Raw genomic sequence first — 15622 nt, forward strand, 5'->3', positions numbered from 1 at the left:
AGTAAAGACAGTTAATATAAAGTGTGACCGATTTATTTTTGTTTTTTTGTGGTGAAGTAAATATAGCAGAAATGATTAAGTACTTTCTACACTGAATTAATTAAAACATGAACTTGAAATTGTTAAGTAAATTCTACATTTGTCTTCAATTCAAGCATGTAAAAACAAATACTCTAGATTATAGGTAAATCTTATTCATGATTGTTTTTTGTTTTTTTACAATGCGTTATTATGTACCAATCCCAATGCAGAAAACCTTATCAGATTTCTTTGCTAATTTGAGTAAATTTCACTGGTAAACTAAATTTTACTTTTCGAAGTTGGTGTTCCCAGCATGCTTGAATAATTAATGAGTATTCATGGTTTCACTGTTTGTAAGTTTATTTACACAGTTTTTACGGTTGATTTTGTTATTGTCTACTTAAAATTAACCATTCATGATCAGAAAAAAATATCTGTGTTTTGTGCACCAAGTGTTGAGGCCTGCATGCACAGCTCTGTATCTTGTTACAATTGCCAGTCATGCAAGCATGCAATAAACTTCCCTGTGGAAGGCTTACATATATCATGTAGAACATGATTAAAAATGTTTTGCACCATTATTTCTTGAAAAGCCTGCATTATTGTATAAGGGTGTCACAGCTATTCCAATATAAGGTTGCTAAACAAGTGGTTTAGCTTTCTTTCTCAAAAAGCTACCTGATATTTGAATTTATGTAACACACTTGCATACACTACAAACTGGCTTTTGCCAAGTAATTGAACAGTGCTGTTCCAATAATTTACAATAGCCCAATAAAGTTTTCACAGCCCTAACACAATCGTCTTCATTGTAGGGTGACCGCCTCAACTTTTTTATTTTACTTATTTTATGTTAGGTATCTCCTGTGCTTTGGTCATGTGTTGATGTAATGGTCACCTTCAACAACGCTCCACAAGGAACTTTGTAGCTCAGTATTACATATTGAAAAACTTATCAGTGGTATATGTAAATCTCATCACTGGTTACAGAGGAGTGAATTTTCCATCTGACAAACTTCCCTTAGGGAAGTTGTCCTCAAGATGTCCCTTTGACCAGGTCAGATATTAAATTAATACATTTCCTTTTATATTGAATTTAATTTGAGTTTAATTAATTTGCTGAAATTTCAACATGTACATTAATAAGCAGAACATTCGATTTGCAAACAGTTTGAAAAATGTTGCAATGAAATCACGGCGCATTTCATGGTGCAAGTTTAACAGAGTACATTTCACACTGACAATAAATACAAGGTCGAAAAAACAATGGAATAATCATTGTTTCTTTTTTTAAACTGATGTTGCACTAAATGATTGTGATTGCACATTATTATTAACATTTTATATATTTAAATTAAGGCTTGTGTATATGTATGGTGTCACTACACCTAATTTTAGTGTTTATACAAGTGATAGAAGCAGCATTTCTCCTTATACAGGTTGAGTAACAGTAAATAAAAGCCAATTTATTTTACAGTCTTTTGATGGTCTGTGCTTTTTTTTTTTGTCTTAGTAAACACAGCTGGTAGCATTGCTGTAGTAGTCTATACAATCACTGGTGTCTGAACAAAATTTTTTTTAATGTGTTCCATGAATAAAGAAGCCACACACTGTGACGGCTTTAACTGTTCAACACGGTCATCATGAGATAACTCGACACACTGTCTGTCAGTGGAGCAAACTGACAAATCATTTGCCAGCTACTCAAGTTCGTGCCAGTTGGCCCATGCAGCCGAGCACAGCAATGGAAATAAATCACAAAATCTTAATTAGAAACACCAGAAAAAAAGCAAAAAAATGCTGCCTTCAGCTGATCACTGGGGTCTTCTGTGGAAATTTCCCTACGGTGAGAAAAGAGGACACATCAGTTTAAATCTGTCTCAAATATCATGACAAATTATGTTTTAAAGGAATAATTCACCCAAAAATGAAAATTCTGTCATCATTTACTCTCATGTTATTCCAAACCTGTCTGACTTTCTTTCTACAGTAGAACACAAAAGCAATGTTGAAGAATATCCAAGCTGTGCTTTTCCATACACTGAATATAAATGGTGATGAGGGGCTGTCAAACTCCAAAAAATGACAAAAATCACAATGCTAATATAGTCCATATGACTTGAGCACTATATTTCAAGTGTTCTGAAGCCATAAAATAACTTTATGTGATGAAAATACAGAAATTTAAGTTAGTTAAGACTGTTAATCTTCGCCACCGCCGCTACAGCTCTCAAATCTTATTATGTACATTCAAATATGGTGCTTTAAAACGTGTCACACCAGGGTTGACATTAGAGCTATACCTTTGTATGTTGGAGGGGAAGACCTAAAGTGAATTACGACTTCAATTTCAGTCTGTTTCTCTCACAAAGCTATTGTATGTCTTCAGATGACTAGGAATATACTGCATAAGTTGTATGGACTACTCTTATGATACTTTTATGGTGCTTTTTGTCATTTTTCGAGTTTGACAGCCTTTCAATGTATGGAAAAGAGCAGCACAAACATTCTGCCTAACATCTCCTTTTGCGCTTGATGGAAGATAGAAAATTATTTGGGTTTAAAATGAATTGAGGGGGATTAAATGATGACAATGTACATTTTGGGGTGAACTGTTCCTTTACTAAATTAATGTTTTAAAAAATATATTTTTTCCAACAGTGACACATCAAAACATGCCATTAGTGGGAATAAGAGGACATATGTGTGTTCTGTGACAGAAAGGTAAGACAAAACTGAAATTAAATGATTTTTGAAAAAGACGGAAAACATACAGTTCAATTTATTAGATCTGATTTCTTCTTCCACCCCCTCACACCTTCCAAAAAAAAAAAATCAAGTACACAATAATGATTAATGAACAACAATCAAAATCAAACAAAGACAAAACTCTTAATGTGGCCTTTAAGTTCCACCATCCCAGAAAGATGATTACAGTGTCACCAAGAGCATTCTAGAAATGAAAGCAAATCTTGTGAGAGTGAATGGCAAGGCAAAGAGAGCAAAGAATTTCCCACAGCAATTTGTAATAGAGAGAGCCAATAAAGCGAGAGGCGCCAGAAGACCGAGGCATTCGAGAAGAAAATTTCAGGGTCAGGTACTTACTCTTGAATGATGACAAAGGGAAATATTTTTTTGTGCGCGTTTATACAACAAGCCTAATTTTCATTGTCAATGTAAATTGTATGAACAGCTTGACAAATGTGCTTGTGGGTGAATCTTACAAACATTGTGCAGGTAACATTTCACGGTCCTATATGGTTAGGTTATGCAAAATAAGAATAATGAATATAATTATGGATATGATTATATATTTAGAATATATAATTATACACCAATCAGCCACAACATTAAAACCACCTGCCAAATATTGTGTAGGTCCCCCTTGTGCAGCCAAAACAGCGCCAACCCACATCTCAGAATAGCATTCTGAGATGATATTCTTCTCATCACAATTGTACAGAGTGGTTATCTGAGTTACTGTAGACTTTGTCAGTTTGAACCAGTCTGGCCATTCTCTGTTGACCTCTCTCAACAACAAGGCATTTCCATCCGCAGAACTGCCGCTCACTGAATGTTTTTTGTTTTTGGCACCATTTGGAGTAAATTCTAGAGACTGTTGTGTGTGAAAATCCCAGGAGATCAGCAGTTACAGAAATACTCAAACCAGCCCGTCTGGCACCAACATTCATCCAGTGATTATCTAATCAGCCAATCATGTGGCAGCAGTGCAGTACATAAAACCATGCAGATACGGGTCAGGAGCTTCAGTTAATGTTCACATCAACCATCAGAATGGGGAAAAATGTGATCTCAGTGATTTGGACCGTGGCATGATTGTTGGTGCCAGACGGGCTGGTACGAGTATTTCTGTAACTGCTGGTCTCCTGGGATTTTCACACACAACGGTCTCTAGAATTTACTCAGAATGGTGCCAAAAACAAAAAGCATCCAGTGAGGGGCGGTTTTGTGGATGGAAATGCCTTACTGATGAGAGAGGTTATCAGAGAATGGCCAGCCTGGTTCGAACTAACAAAGTCTATGGTAACTCAGATAACCGCTCTGTACAATTGTGGTTAGAAGAATATAATCTCAGAATGCTATTCTGAGATGCAGGTTGGTGCTGTTTTGGCGGCACAAGGGGGACCTACACAATATTAGGCAGGTGGTTTTATTGTAACGGCTGATCAATGTATTTAGGACTGTGAAGATATTACACTGACAATTCACACTCAAATTCTCTTCATTGTAATGCATCTGGGTGCTTAACTCTTAGTGTTAACAATGTACAGTAAATATATATTGCACAACAGTAATGAGTTTTATATGTATTACAGTAATAAGAGAATGGGGGGGCTTACTTGTCATGAAAATATTGTCACAATGCAAATGCATTTTTTAAGGTATATATTATTTCTTAATTTATTTTGGGGTGAAATACAACATGTTCCACATATATCATGTTGAATTGGTCAAACAGCGGTCACAATGAAATAGACCAAAGCTCTGCATGCATACTGAAAGAGAGGATTAACCACAGATGAAAGTGAAAAGGCAATAGACAGACCGGAGAGACCCAAAGCAGAGAAACACTATAATGCTCTCCACGTACATTTGAATATATTTGTCTCATATCATCAAGTTGTGATGAGGGGCTGGTGCGACCGCTCTGGGCTGTGGGGGATGTGCCTGTGGACGCTCGTGGAATTATATTGCCATGTGATTCCCCCTGTTGCTGAAGCCAGAAACACAGGTCGAAATAAATGTGGCAATGTCCACAGGTGAACACACAAAAGCATGAACAATGTTCACAACATTGAAAGCAAGATGTACATGCAGTAGTTTTGTTTTTGTGGAACTTGGAAAATGTGTGATTTTTACTTTATTTTTGTTTGTGGCCAGTGACCACAAGACTTGGTGGTTGTATGCATAGTCAAAACAGTAGTAAAATACAGTATGTGCACTCACATTCCCCACTCCTTTGGTGATGATGGCTAGCTCTGTTGGCTGGTACACACAACTTCGGAACTGGCCATTATAGCCACTGTATGGGGACACAGGCTTATTACCTGAGAACATAACATGTTATAAACAATATTATTAAAGTGTTAAAAAATATTTATGAATGTTTCTTTAGTTTTTTAGAGGGGAGACTCTTATAACGTCACGATCGATAGTGGGAACAGGCAATTATATAAAGAGAGAAGGCAAATGGGATCGGGACATGACACAGGGCAGGTTGGGAATCGAGAACCAAAAACTAATCAATGTCTAAAATTAAAGAGCACCTATGATGGTTTTTAAACGTGCCTAATTTTGTTTTAAAGGTCTCATACAATAGATTTACATGCATCCAAAGTCAAAAGACACTTTAATTTGCTCATAATTTAAATTGCAGCATTACCTTTTTTTCCCAGTGTCAAAAACGACTCGTTCAATGATCCGTTCTAAAGGATTCATTCTAAACTCCTCCTTTCAGAGAGCCTACTCTGCTCTGATTGGTCAGATGTCCCAGTCTGTTGTGATTGGTCTACTGCTTAATGTAGTGTTTGAGGGCGAGTCAAAGCTGTTCGCAAGCAGCCAGTGAAGACCAGAGGCGGGTTTTTTTTTACCAAATTATGTAGGTTAGTACAGGAAGTTAGTCTGGAATTACTGGAATTAAATGGAGTCAATAACTCCATTTGTCATGCACTTTGATTTTTGAAACTTTGCAGCTATATAACACACTACTGAAAGGTAATATTTGAAAAACCATAATAGGTGCTCTTTAAATGTGAAAATAACTCTCTCAGACACAATAAAACTTGATATAATTACATCAAAACATAGTGTGATGGTTAGTAGTAGAGAGATTTATAGTCTAACAAGGGGACCAGGAAATTTGTAAAAATGTATTCTAGCAGAAAGTTTGAGTTATGACATCTTGTGTATTGTTTATAATTACTTTTGTATTTGATATTGATTTGATTTTATAATTAACAATCATAGTTGTTCAGATTGACAATTTATTTAACTGAATCAACTGTTGTATTTGACGCAAATGGACGACACACTGTTTTTTTATGTTTAGAGAAAAATAACCCCATTAAAGACAAATAATTGTCACTAAAAATAAATCCTGACCTCCAAAAATCTGCTAATAACATACTGGAGGCAAAGAGCAACAATAAAATTCCAAATGTTGTTAAGGCCAAGATGGATCTCAAAAGTAGTGTCATCTGTCATAATGATAATGTAAGATATGGATTTCTTTTATCATAATGTCTTAAAAATCACCTCAAATTATCTTGAACACCAGATATGCAAGACTATAAACCATATGACAAGTTGTTGTTTTGTCATTTAGATTTGATAAGGTTGGACTAATGCAGTCAGATAGCAATGCCCTCTGTGAAATACCAAACACTGATGATACTGTTGCCACACCTCGGTCTCCGTGGAGACATGCTAATGTAAACACACGCTCCAGGGTCTCTACTGAGAGCCAGAAAGGAGTAGTATGTAATCATACTCATGCCAGGTTGGGAAAGTATGTCTTCCATTTCGCCCTGGGTATTTACTCGTGAAGTATGGTTTCTGTACATTCACACACACACACACACCCTTTTCAATATAACGAGTGCTGATATGAGGAAGGCAGTCCAAGTCTTCAAAGCATTCCTTTTACTGAACAAAACCACAATAGCTATGCAAATATTGATGGACATGAGTAAAATGTCAGACATTACGGTAAGCTATTGATAGGTGATTCAATACATGCAACAGTTCTTTGAGTCAGCTATTGGTTGAGTAAATATGGTTGGATATTGTTGATTTACGGAAAATGGAAAAGTTTTGAACCAGTATTACAGAGTACATACGGTTATATAAAATTTTGGTTACCCAGGTTATATTCATGGGCATCAAAAGGCAGCAAAGATATTTGCATGTTTGGCTGGAGGAAACAGAAGCAAACAGGTGCAGAGAGAGAGAGAGAGAGAGAGAGAGAGAGAGAGAGAGAGAGAGAGAGAGAGAGAGAGAGAGGGGCAGGGATGGACAGATACAAAAAAAAAGTTAAAAAGACGGAGGAAGGGAGAGAGTGAAAGAGAGAGAGTGAGAGAGAGAGAGAGAAAAAAGAAGAAACATTGAAAAGAGGAAGAGAGGACAGAGGAACACTGTGCACTATGTGTTACGGTCAGATATATGTCTGGAGCGGATTCAAGCATCAGCATATCAAATTCAGGAGTGTAAGCAGCAGTTATTGGTGAAATTCAGCCCCATTTCCAGCATGGTCTGTTGCTTTGTCCTCTCTCAATGTCACACGGATCCTCTATTCTGAGAATATGTTAACACATGCAGATATATTGTGTTTCAGATCTATTACCCACATTTATTTTCAATCCGTAAATTCTGGGGCAATATTTAAAAAAAAATTATATTGTACTTTTATTTTTCTCTTTTACTTTTTATTAATATATTGTATACTAATTTCTACTTTATTAGTTTTATTTGTTGCTGAAGAGGCAAGTCATGGCATGAACTACTATAAAGGTGCAAGGTTACATAACTGTACTGCATAACAGTACTCCACTCACCCCTCCTTTAAAAAAAGCAGCAGCAAAAATCGAGGTTACAGTGAGTCACTTACAAGGTAAGTAAATGGGGCCAATTTTTAGAGGGTTTAAAAGGCAGAAATGTGAAGCTAATAATTTTATAAAGCACTAACATTTATTCTTCTATTAAAACTTGTGTATTACTTGAGCTGTGAGGTTGTTTACATTTTTGTTTTTACGGTCGTTTTAGGTTTTACGGCGTTACGTCATCATGGCAACGAAGTTGTAAAATTGTAAATAACTTTACACAGAAAAGGTTAGGAAGTGATTTTATAAAACTAAAATGATATTAATACGCATATTGTTTTTGACTTATGTAATGTTTACGGATTGGCCCCATTCACTTCCACTGTAAGCGCCTTACTATAACTGTGATTCGTGCTTTTTTTTTTTTTTTTAAAGAAAAAGAGGGACGAGCCCAAATTAATTTTTGTGGTAATCAACATTATGCCACAAATGCTGTCAATTGAGTCTACATTGTTTTGAACCCAGAATATACATTTAAAGATTTTATTACCCTGATTTCGCACTGCATGTAAACACCTTTACTGGGGTTCTTACCGGCTTATCCAATGCGCGAATGTCTACGTTTTGACGTCAAATCTCATGCAAGTTCCTTGCGTTATCGTTTTTTTAATAAGCTGATTTTTGGTAGTTATCAAAGTATTGGTGTGCATGTAAATGCACTCATTGTTTCCCAGAGTTAAAAAAATCTACCTTTTACTAGCCTTTTCAATGGTATATGCCACTTATGTGATTTTTTTCCCCCACATATGTGGCATGCATGAAATGCATCACAGACAAACTAACAATCAAACTAAAATAAGCTCTTATAGTTTCTGCCTCCAATACTGTCCAACTTAAATTGATACTGATAATTTAGACAAAAACAAATAGTAAAATTAAATAGTAGTTTGCAGTATGATACCTTCAAAGCAAATATGCTACACATTTGAGGAATATAAAGTAAAACATAAGCTTTAAGTAGTTACCTGCGTTGGGCTCATCCATAGAGAAGGCCTTATTTTCCACGTATATGCTTTGTATGCTTTGCTCCTTCAGAATGTTCTCGTACCCTCTACTGGGGTACAGATTTTCCTCAACAGCTGAATCTTTATCTTCATCACTCAGGCTGCACACCGCTGGTATCGTTTGTAGCAGAACAAAAACCCACGCGTTTGACACCAGTGCAATTGCCAAAGTGGGGTCATCCCATGTCGGCCCTCCATGCTTTGGGTTCCCGTACAGATACATGACAATCCATGCCACCCAGATGCCCACTGAAAACAGTCCTGTGACCAGGATGAGGGCTCCATCCTTGTGCCAACGCTTGTGCTTACCAGTCAATATTGGTATGGATGCGATCACAACTGCTAAGAGTAGATTCAGCACATATATGAGAGCCATAACGAAATCCTGATTGTCAATGTTACAGGAAACAGTCTTTTCAGGAGTCAGATTTCCAGTAGCATTCGTGTTCGTGGGGTACCGTACAATTGTAATGATAAGCCATTCAGTGTTGATGATAACTTCCATCAGCCAGAGGCCCAGGGCCCCCAAGCACCACACCCAACCTCGGGGCCCCGAGTTTCTCCTGGCCAGTATGTTCAACCTCACGGCTTGCATTAGGAGGCAGGAGAAGCATCCGGCAAACAATACGCCAAACAGAAAGCGTCGGGTCGCACATGTGGCAAAGTTCTTCCCCACAATGAAGGCAAACGTGAGGGCAAATAGTCCAAACGTGAAGATCAGGAACCCTGCATGTAGCCCCATTGAACTGAGCCATTTCCTATCAGTGATGAAGGGAAGGCTGGCCAGCAGAACGATCATAAGAATGAGAGTGGCTACCAAACCAGCAGCTGCAAACGCCTCTACTACAACACCCCAGACTGCGCTCAGGTCACAGAGGTTGAAATACAGCGAGTCAACATCAGTGCCACAGCCCCTGGGGATCGATGTCTGTGCCTGTGATCCAGGCAAGAAGCAAACGGCAATGAAAAGTGAAAGATAACGATGGGATTTGGAGATGAGATCATCCATGGTTTCCTGCTCCTAAGAATCAAGATAGAAAAGCAAGAATGAGCGATTATAAGAGTTACACCAAGAAACTTTTGACTGCTCTTCATGACTCTGACTCCATATCCTCCCCTTACACACCCAGGGAGGGAGTGACAATGTCAAAACGTCACTTCAGGCTCTACCAGGCTGCCCAGCCCTGGCCATTAGGTTTGCTCTCTGAGAGCAGAGATTAGTCATTTACAAAAGGAATTTCTACACTTGGAAGCTTATCCAATTCTGTTTGTTAATCTTTTACTTTTAACAAAACTTTTAAAGAATATAGATATTTTCCAGTTCCAGCTTCGAAACCTTGAGGAAACTAGAGTTATTAGGTAGTAAAAATAAATGGCAAATACACCCCTTTAGAGTGGATGAACAATTTGAAGCATCTTGGAGGCGAATTTCATTTTCTTTTACATGTTAGTTCACACACAAACACCAAGTAATCAAGTTTACTCTTAAAGGGACAGTTCACCCCCTCATCATTTAATCAGTCATTTAATCAAGCTCAGGTCGTTCCAAACCTGAATTACTTTCTTCTGTAGAACACAAAAGGAGATGTTAGGCTGAATGTTAGGTACTGACAACCTCAGTCACCATTCACTTTCATTTTATGGAATAAAGTTACTAGTTACTGAGGCTAAAATTTAGCTCAACATCTCCTTTTGTGTCCCACAGAAAAAAGTCATACGAATTTAAAACCACATGAAATGGAGTAAATGATGACATAATTTTTGGGTGAACTATCATCCAGGAAAAGTTTTGGGGAAATCTGCCAACCAATGGATTACTTATAGTTGTCTCTGCATATTAAAGGAAAGTTTCTGGGTTCAATAGAAGCTCAGTTGACAGCATTCAACACTGTTGACTCGTCCCTCATTTATTTAATAATAAAAAAAAATGAATAAAGCAAAAGAGCAAATCCCCTAGTATACTTTATACAAAATCAAAGAACGAAAAGGTGTGATGTTATTTCGAACAAATTCGAGCCAAAACTATAGTGTTTTTGAGTTTGTTTCGGTGGTTCGTTACAACTCGCCAGTGAAAACTTTGTACCGGCTGCTAAACACCATCATACTGCCATTGGTCCATGTCATTGGTAGGTGTGACCTGTTAAGATTAGTCAACATGAACACACCAGGGTTATTAGTCAGCTGGTGCGAACTTGCATACTTCTGTCCGATTATTCGTGTAGAGACATTTTCCAAGAACATTTCATGTCATTTTTTTGTTTAATTAGTCTACAAAAGGAATCAAATCTACTCAAATACTCTTAAGTGCCCATTTACTCTGTTGTTTGATATGCTGGTTCACTGATGTGCCATCTGCAGCAGAAAGCCATTGACAAATTTACATTAGAAATGCCTCTAATCATCATACTTTTGTCTGTATTCTACCCATTAACACTTTTTTATACACCCATCTTTGCAGTAGTTTCAGTGTCATTATGTACTACCATAACAGAGTAACACTGGTGCATTTTATGGCCACTATAGCATGTTAACCCATTAGCGACATGAATGCAGAATGTAAACATGACAAATTACACATTATCAACTACATATATTACTTTAAATCATCATCAAGTGGTTAAAACAGCTTCTTTTACCGATCTCATATGAATTCTGCTCATAGAATGAGGCATGAAGTCATTGATAACACATTTTAATGTCACATTAATTAAGGTTTTACATGTAGTCTTGTGCATCCTCATATTTAAATGCTCCTCTAAACGCCTCCCCTAGCGGCGTGGCCGGTGTCTGAATGTTTGCAAACAGTATACCGTTGCTCAGCTGTTTTGAACTTCTTTTTGGCTTTGAGTGAAGAACAAGAGGAACTTCGCAGTGAGTACACCGGGGCCTTAAGGCACAATGGAAGTGAATGGGGCCAGTCTATAAACATTAAAATACACACCGTTTCAAAAGCATAGCCACACGACGAAAACATAAATATGTTAACATGATTTTAGTGTGTTAAAATCTCTGTTCTACATGATTTTAGCTTTATTAAATCTCTTACAGTGTTTCCATGCGTTGCATTGTAATGGCAGCGTAATACTGTAATAATGGATAAAACTTTAAACTGATAAGGTAAGCGATTTTATCACAATAAAATCATGTTAACACATATAACGATTACGTCTTGTGGCTATACTATATAACATTCCATATTTTAACATTTATGGACTGGCCCTTTTCACTTCTATTGTAAGTGCCTTCCTGTAATCACAATTTTTGCTTCATTGTTTGTGGTAATCAACATTATGCCACAAATGTCAATTGATCTTGTATTGAACCCTTGAAACTGGGACAGGAGAAGTGCTTTAACACTGAAACAATTACACACTTCAATTTACAATGGTCAGACCTTGCTTTTCATTAAGGGATGAAGTAAAATACAAATATGGTCCAATCTGGAAAATCCCTGTACTGAGTATATAAGTATGAGTACCTAAAATAAACACACGTCATTCTCCTCTGTATCTGGTTTATTGCCCAATTTGTCATTTCCGATAGCCCTGTTAGTAAGAAAGGTATATATATATATAAAAACGAACAACGCCTTCAAAGATAACCACAATGAATCTGATCCCACTGACAATCCTCATAACAACAGGAAATGAGACTGTTACCTGGTGATGTCCCTGTTCCTTTTTAACAGGTTATGCCTGTTTGTTCACATTACACTGATTTCATTACTTAATCAATACTTCCCTCACTTATCGGAGTATACTCTTTCCGAAACCGCTATAGTACAGTTTGTTCTTGACTGAAGCTAGTTGTTTTCATTTCAGAGGGATAAAAGATTTAAATTCCACTCAAATGGCGGCTGCAATTAAAAAGCTTTCAACATAATATTCACAAAGCGGAACTTGAATGTTTGAATCTAATGAGACTTCCTGCACTGAAAGAACTTTGGCGTTCTTTGTATATCAACACATTAGAGCAGGCACACAGAAGCTGAACAAGCTTGCTGGATTTCTGGGCATCAAGGCCTTTAAATAAACAATGTCAAGGTCTGTGTTGTTTACCTGAAGGATTGGTGAAACTAACTCTCTCAAGGGGTTTCTTTTAATGTTATAGCTTCAGCTAATGTCCAGCATAGTTTTGGGGGAATTTCTGTGAAGTTTGTGTGTGTTTACACTGTAAAGTGTCTTATTAAATTCTAAACGTTAAATGTGAATTCATAAAACATTCATGAGCAGACTGAAAATCTGTGCAAATCCAGCGGAATGTTAATCGTCGCTTTCAGTTCATCATCGGGAAAATTTATTTATGAAAGGTTTAACGGCTTACAAATTATTTTTTTGGGTTGTTTTCAAGCCAACATAGTAACGCACTTTCTGCAATAGTGCCAGTGAGGACTGTTTGTATTTGTTTTTAACACTTAGTTCTGGAAATCCATCATTTATAATCCATAATTACAAGAGATACAAGAGATTTAGACAGTTAATCAGCATTTAAAACTTCAGCATTACCAGTATGATTGATGCGCCATTTTTTTTTTTTTAATAAGACAAAGGTGACAATGAGCAAATTCAACAGATAAGGCAGGACTTCCCAACATGTTATCTAATCAAGGATACCTCAATATCTGTTTACAGTCACAACTGGTTGTAATATAATGACATAATTCTATTTAGTGTGATGGAAAAAGGATTTTGTTGTAGAAGACAATTTTAACAATTTCCATTTTTTATATTTATGCTGGGTAGAAAAATAAAATATATACAACCAACTTGTGTGTGTGTGCGTTTTCTTTCTTTCTTTTTTTTTTTTTTTTTTTTGACTAATGGAAATAAAATAAATAAACAGAAGTAAAAAAAGACAAATGTAAAAAGTAATATGCTAATTTGGAAGGAGCCATTGCAGGGTAGCCAAAAATGTCCACTTCTCTGGGTAGGCCTATAAATGTGTTGCAGACTGAACAACAAAAATAAATGTATGAATATTGAAGAAAAAAAAAATTATGTTGAAGTATTTGGTGTGTAGAAGATAAACTGAACAACTAAACCCTGTGTAATATCTGGCACCTGAAATTCAAATCAGTCTGTGTTGAAACCAGTTCTACACTGTTCAGTTCCTCATGTAAAGTGTAGGTCTAAACTTGCATCTAATTTTCCACATTATTCTCCGTCTTTGGAAATTTCCTTTAGACACAATCTTTAATATTAATTGACTGAATCTAGTTTATACTGCATATTTCCTTGAAAACACATACAATCAAGCATATAACATATAGTGGAGCTATACTACACACAATAATAGTATTAAATAAGAAATGTTTATAATAACGTAAACATTTAAGTTTTCTCACGTAAATCCACAAATTTAAACTAATTTTTGACATACAGTCGTTTGAGCCAATCACATAATCTAATCCGTTATGACGCACCAATCAGATCGCAGCAGAGGCGGACCTTTGTGTCTCTGTGACAGACGGGGCGGCTCACCTGAGCAGGTGAACAAAGATTTCCTTCATTAGTCCATAAAAATAACGGGATTATTTGACAGATAACGCAGAATTTGAACAGATTAATATTATTTTACATACAGACGTTTGCTCTTGGTCAAAACAAATCTCAAATAAAACACGTCACTAACCAGTCTTCTGATATTTACACCAGTTACATGTACCAACAAAACACAATGGAATATTTGGTAGGCTCTATGGATCCGAATACAAATAAACATGCATTTAGTATCCCACAGTAAGATAAATCACGAAACCAAACCATTAGTGATTTTAAGCTATTTAAAGTGGAAACCCGATTACAAAAAAAAGAATAGACTCACGTTTTGCAATGAGGGGTAGATACGGTGTCGTTTCTATGTCAGTCTTTGGTATATGAGCACAATTTACCCGTTCCAGCAAGTGTATGAAAACATATTAGACATCGCGACGCCAAACGTGCCAGAGAGGTGAGGTATTAAACCCTGAATAAACAACAATGTTCCCTTTGTTTTCCAGCCAAACAGACCTTCGAAAAGCTTCGAGGACAGACACTCTGCGAGTTTTGATTGCTCTCAGCCTTCACTGATGTGACTCAAACTCTCAGTTTCTTGCGCGCGTGCACGCTCACACACTCCAGTCTGCACGTCCTTCTGGATCGCGCCTGCTGTCACTGTCGCGAGCGCGCCTGCTTTCACTAGGCCATTCTGGAAAAACAGACGGAGGAAAAAAGCAACATAGTGGCACCTCAGTGTTAATGGTGGAGAGTAAGTGCTTTGTCATCAGCATTATGAAACGGACATAATCTGAAATTATGAAACCCTAACCATAACCCATAATCTATCTATCTATCTATCTATATTACAAGACCCATTACAAAGTAGTAATCAGAGGCCACAAGGCTGCATAACTCCAGCCTTCACAGGTAAATTTGACAACTGCCATGTTTCTTGTTCTTCGTATGGTTCACAGCCTGAACAAAAATGAGAAGACAATCTGGACTTTTGAAAGAATGCGGGCAGAATAGCAAAACAAATGCAATCAAGTCTTTCCATGCTTTGATGGTCTCTTTAAAAGTATGCTCCCACTCATATATATGCTTGAAACACAATACACTTCCATTTCTATAATATTACATATCGTTACCACTTCATTGTTTTGATGTAAAAGTGTCATCAACATTTCATGTTTACAACAAGTAGTTCAGTAAGAAACAGTTCAACACTTCTCACCTTGTGGGAAACATGACTTTGTGTGTCTACATTGCCATCTAGTGGCAAATCATTATTGAAAGTGACTGCTATCCACCCTGTAGTAGTAGTAGTAGTAGTAGTAGTAGTAGTAGTAGTAGTGTTTGTTAAAGGAATAGTTCACCCCAAAATAAAAGTTATCTCATAATTTACTGAAAATTCTCTCATCGTTTACTCACCCTCATACCATCCCAGATATGTACGACTTTCTTTCTTCTGCTGAACACAAAGTTTTTTAAAAGAACATCT

The 15622-nt window shown here is 36.8% G+C and overlaps 1 protein-coding gene across 5 annotated transcripts in view; it reads right to left on the minus strand.

Annotated features, from left to right (window-relative positions):
• Positions 1-363: 363 nt before the first annotated feature.
• The window catches only part of LOC127423360 (G-protein coupled receptor family C group 5 member C-like), a 30769-nt gene continuing 15510 nt past the window's right edge, over positions 364-15622 (minus strand). Inside the window, exons 1-6 of one of the 5 annotated variants that reach the window (XM_051667603.1) lie at positions 14468-14830; positions 8606-9665; positions 4990-5090; positions 4634-4756; positions 2796-2839; positions 364-1862 (exon numbers count right to left, since the gene is read on the minus strand). In XM_051667603.1, the coding sequence (XP_051523563.1) occupies positions 2834-2839; positions 4634-4756; positions 4990-5090; positions 8606-9653 (1278 nt within the window). In that variant the 5' untranslated portion in view covers positions 9654-9665; positions 14468-14830 and the 3' untranslated portion in view covers positions 364-1862; positions 2796-2833. Of the gene's footprint in view, positions 1863-2795; positions 2840-4633; positions 4757-4989; positions 5091-8605; positions 9666-14467; positions 14834-15622 lie in introns of those variants that run through there. The other 4 variants (XM_051667601.1, XM_051667600.1, XM_051667602.1 and 1 more) reach the window with 4 other exon arrangements.

The sequence above is a fragment of the Myxocyprinus asiaticus genome, chromosome 32, assembly GCF_019703515.2.
Source record: "Myxocyprinus asiaticus isolate MX2 ecotype Aquarium Trade chromosome 32, UBuf_Myxa_2, whole genome shotgun sequence".
Classification (NCBI taxonomy): domain Eukaryota; kingdom Metazoa; phylum Chordata; class Actinopteri; order Cypriniformes; family Catostomidae; genus Myxocyprinus; species Myxocyprinus asiaticus.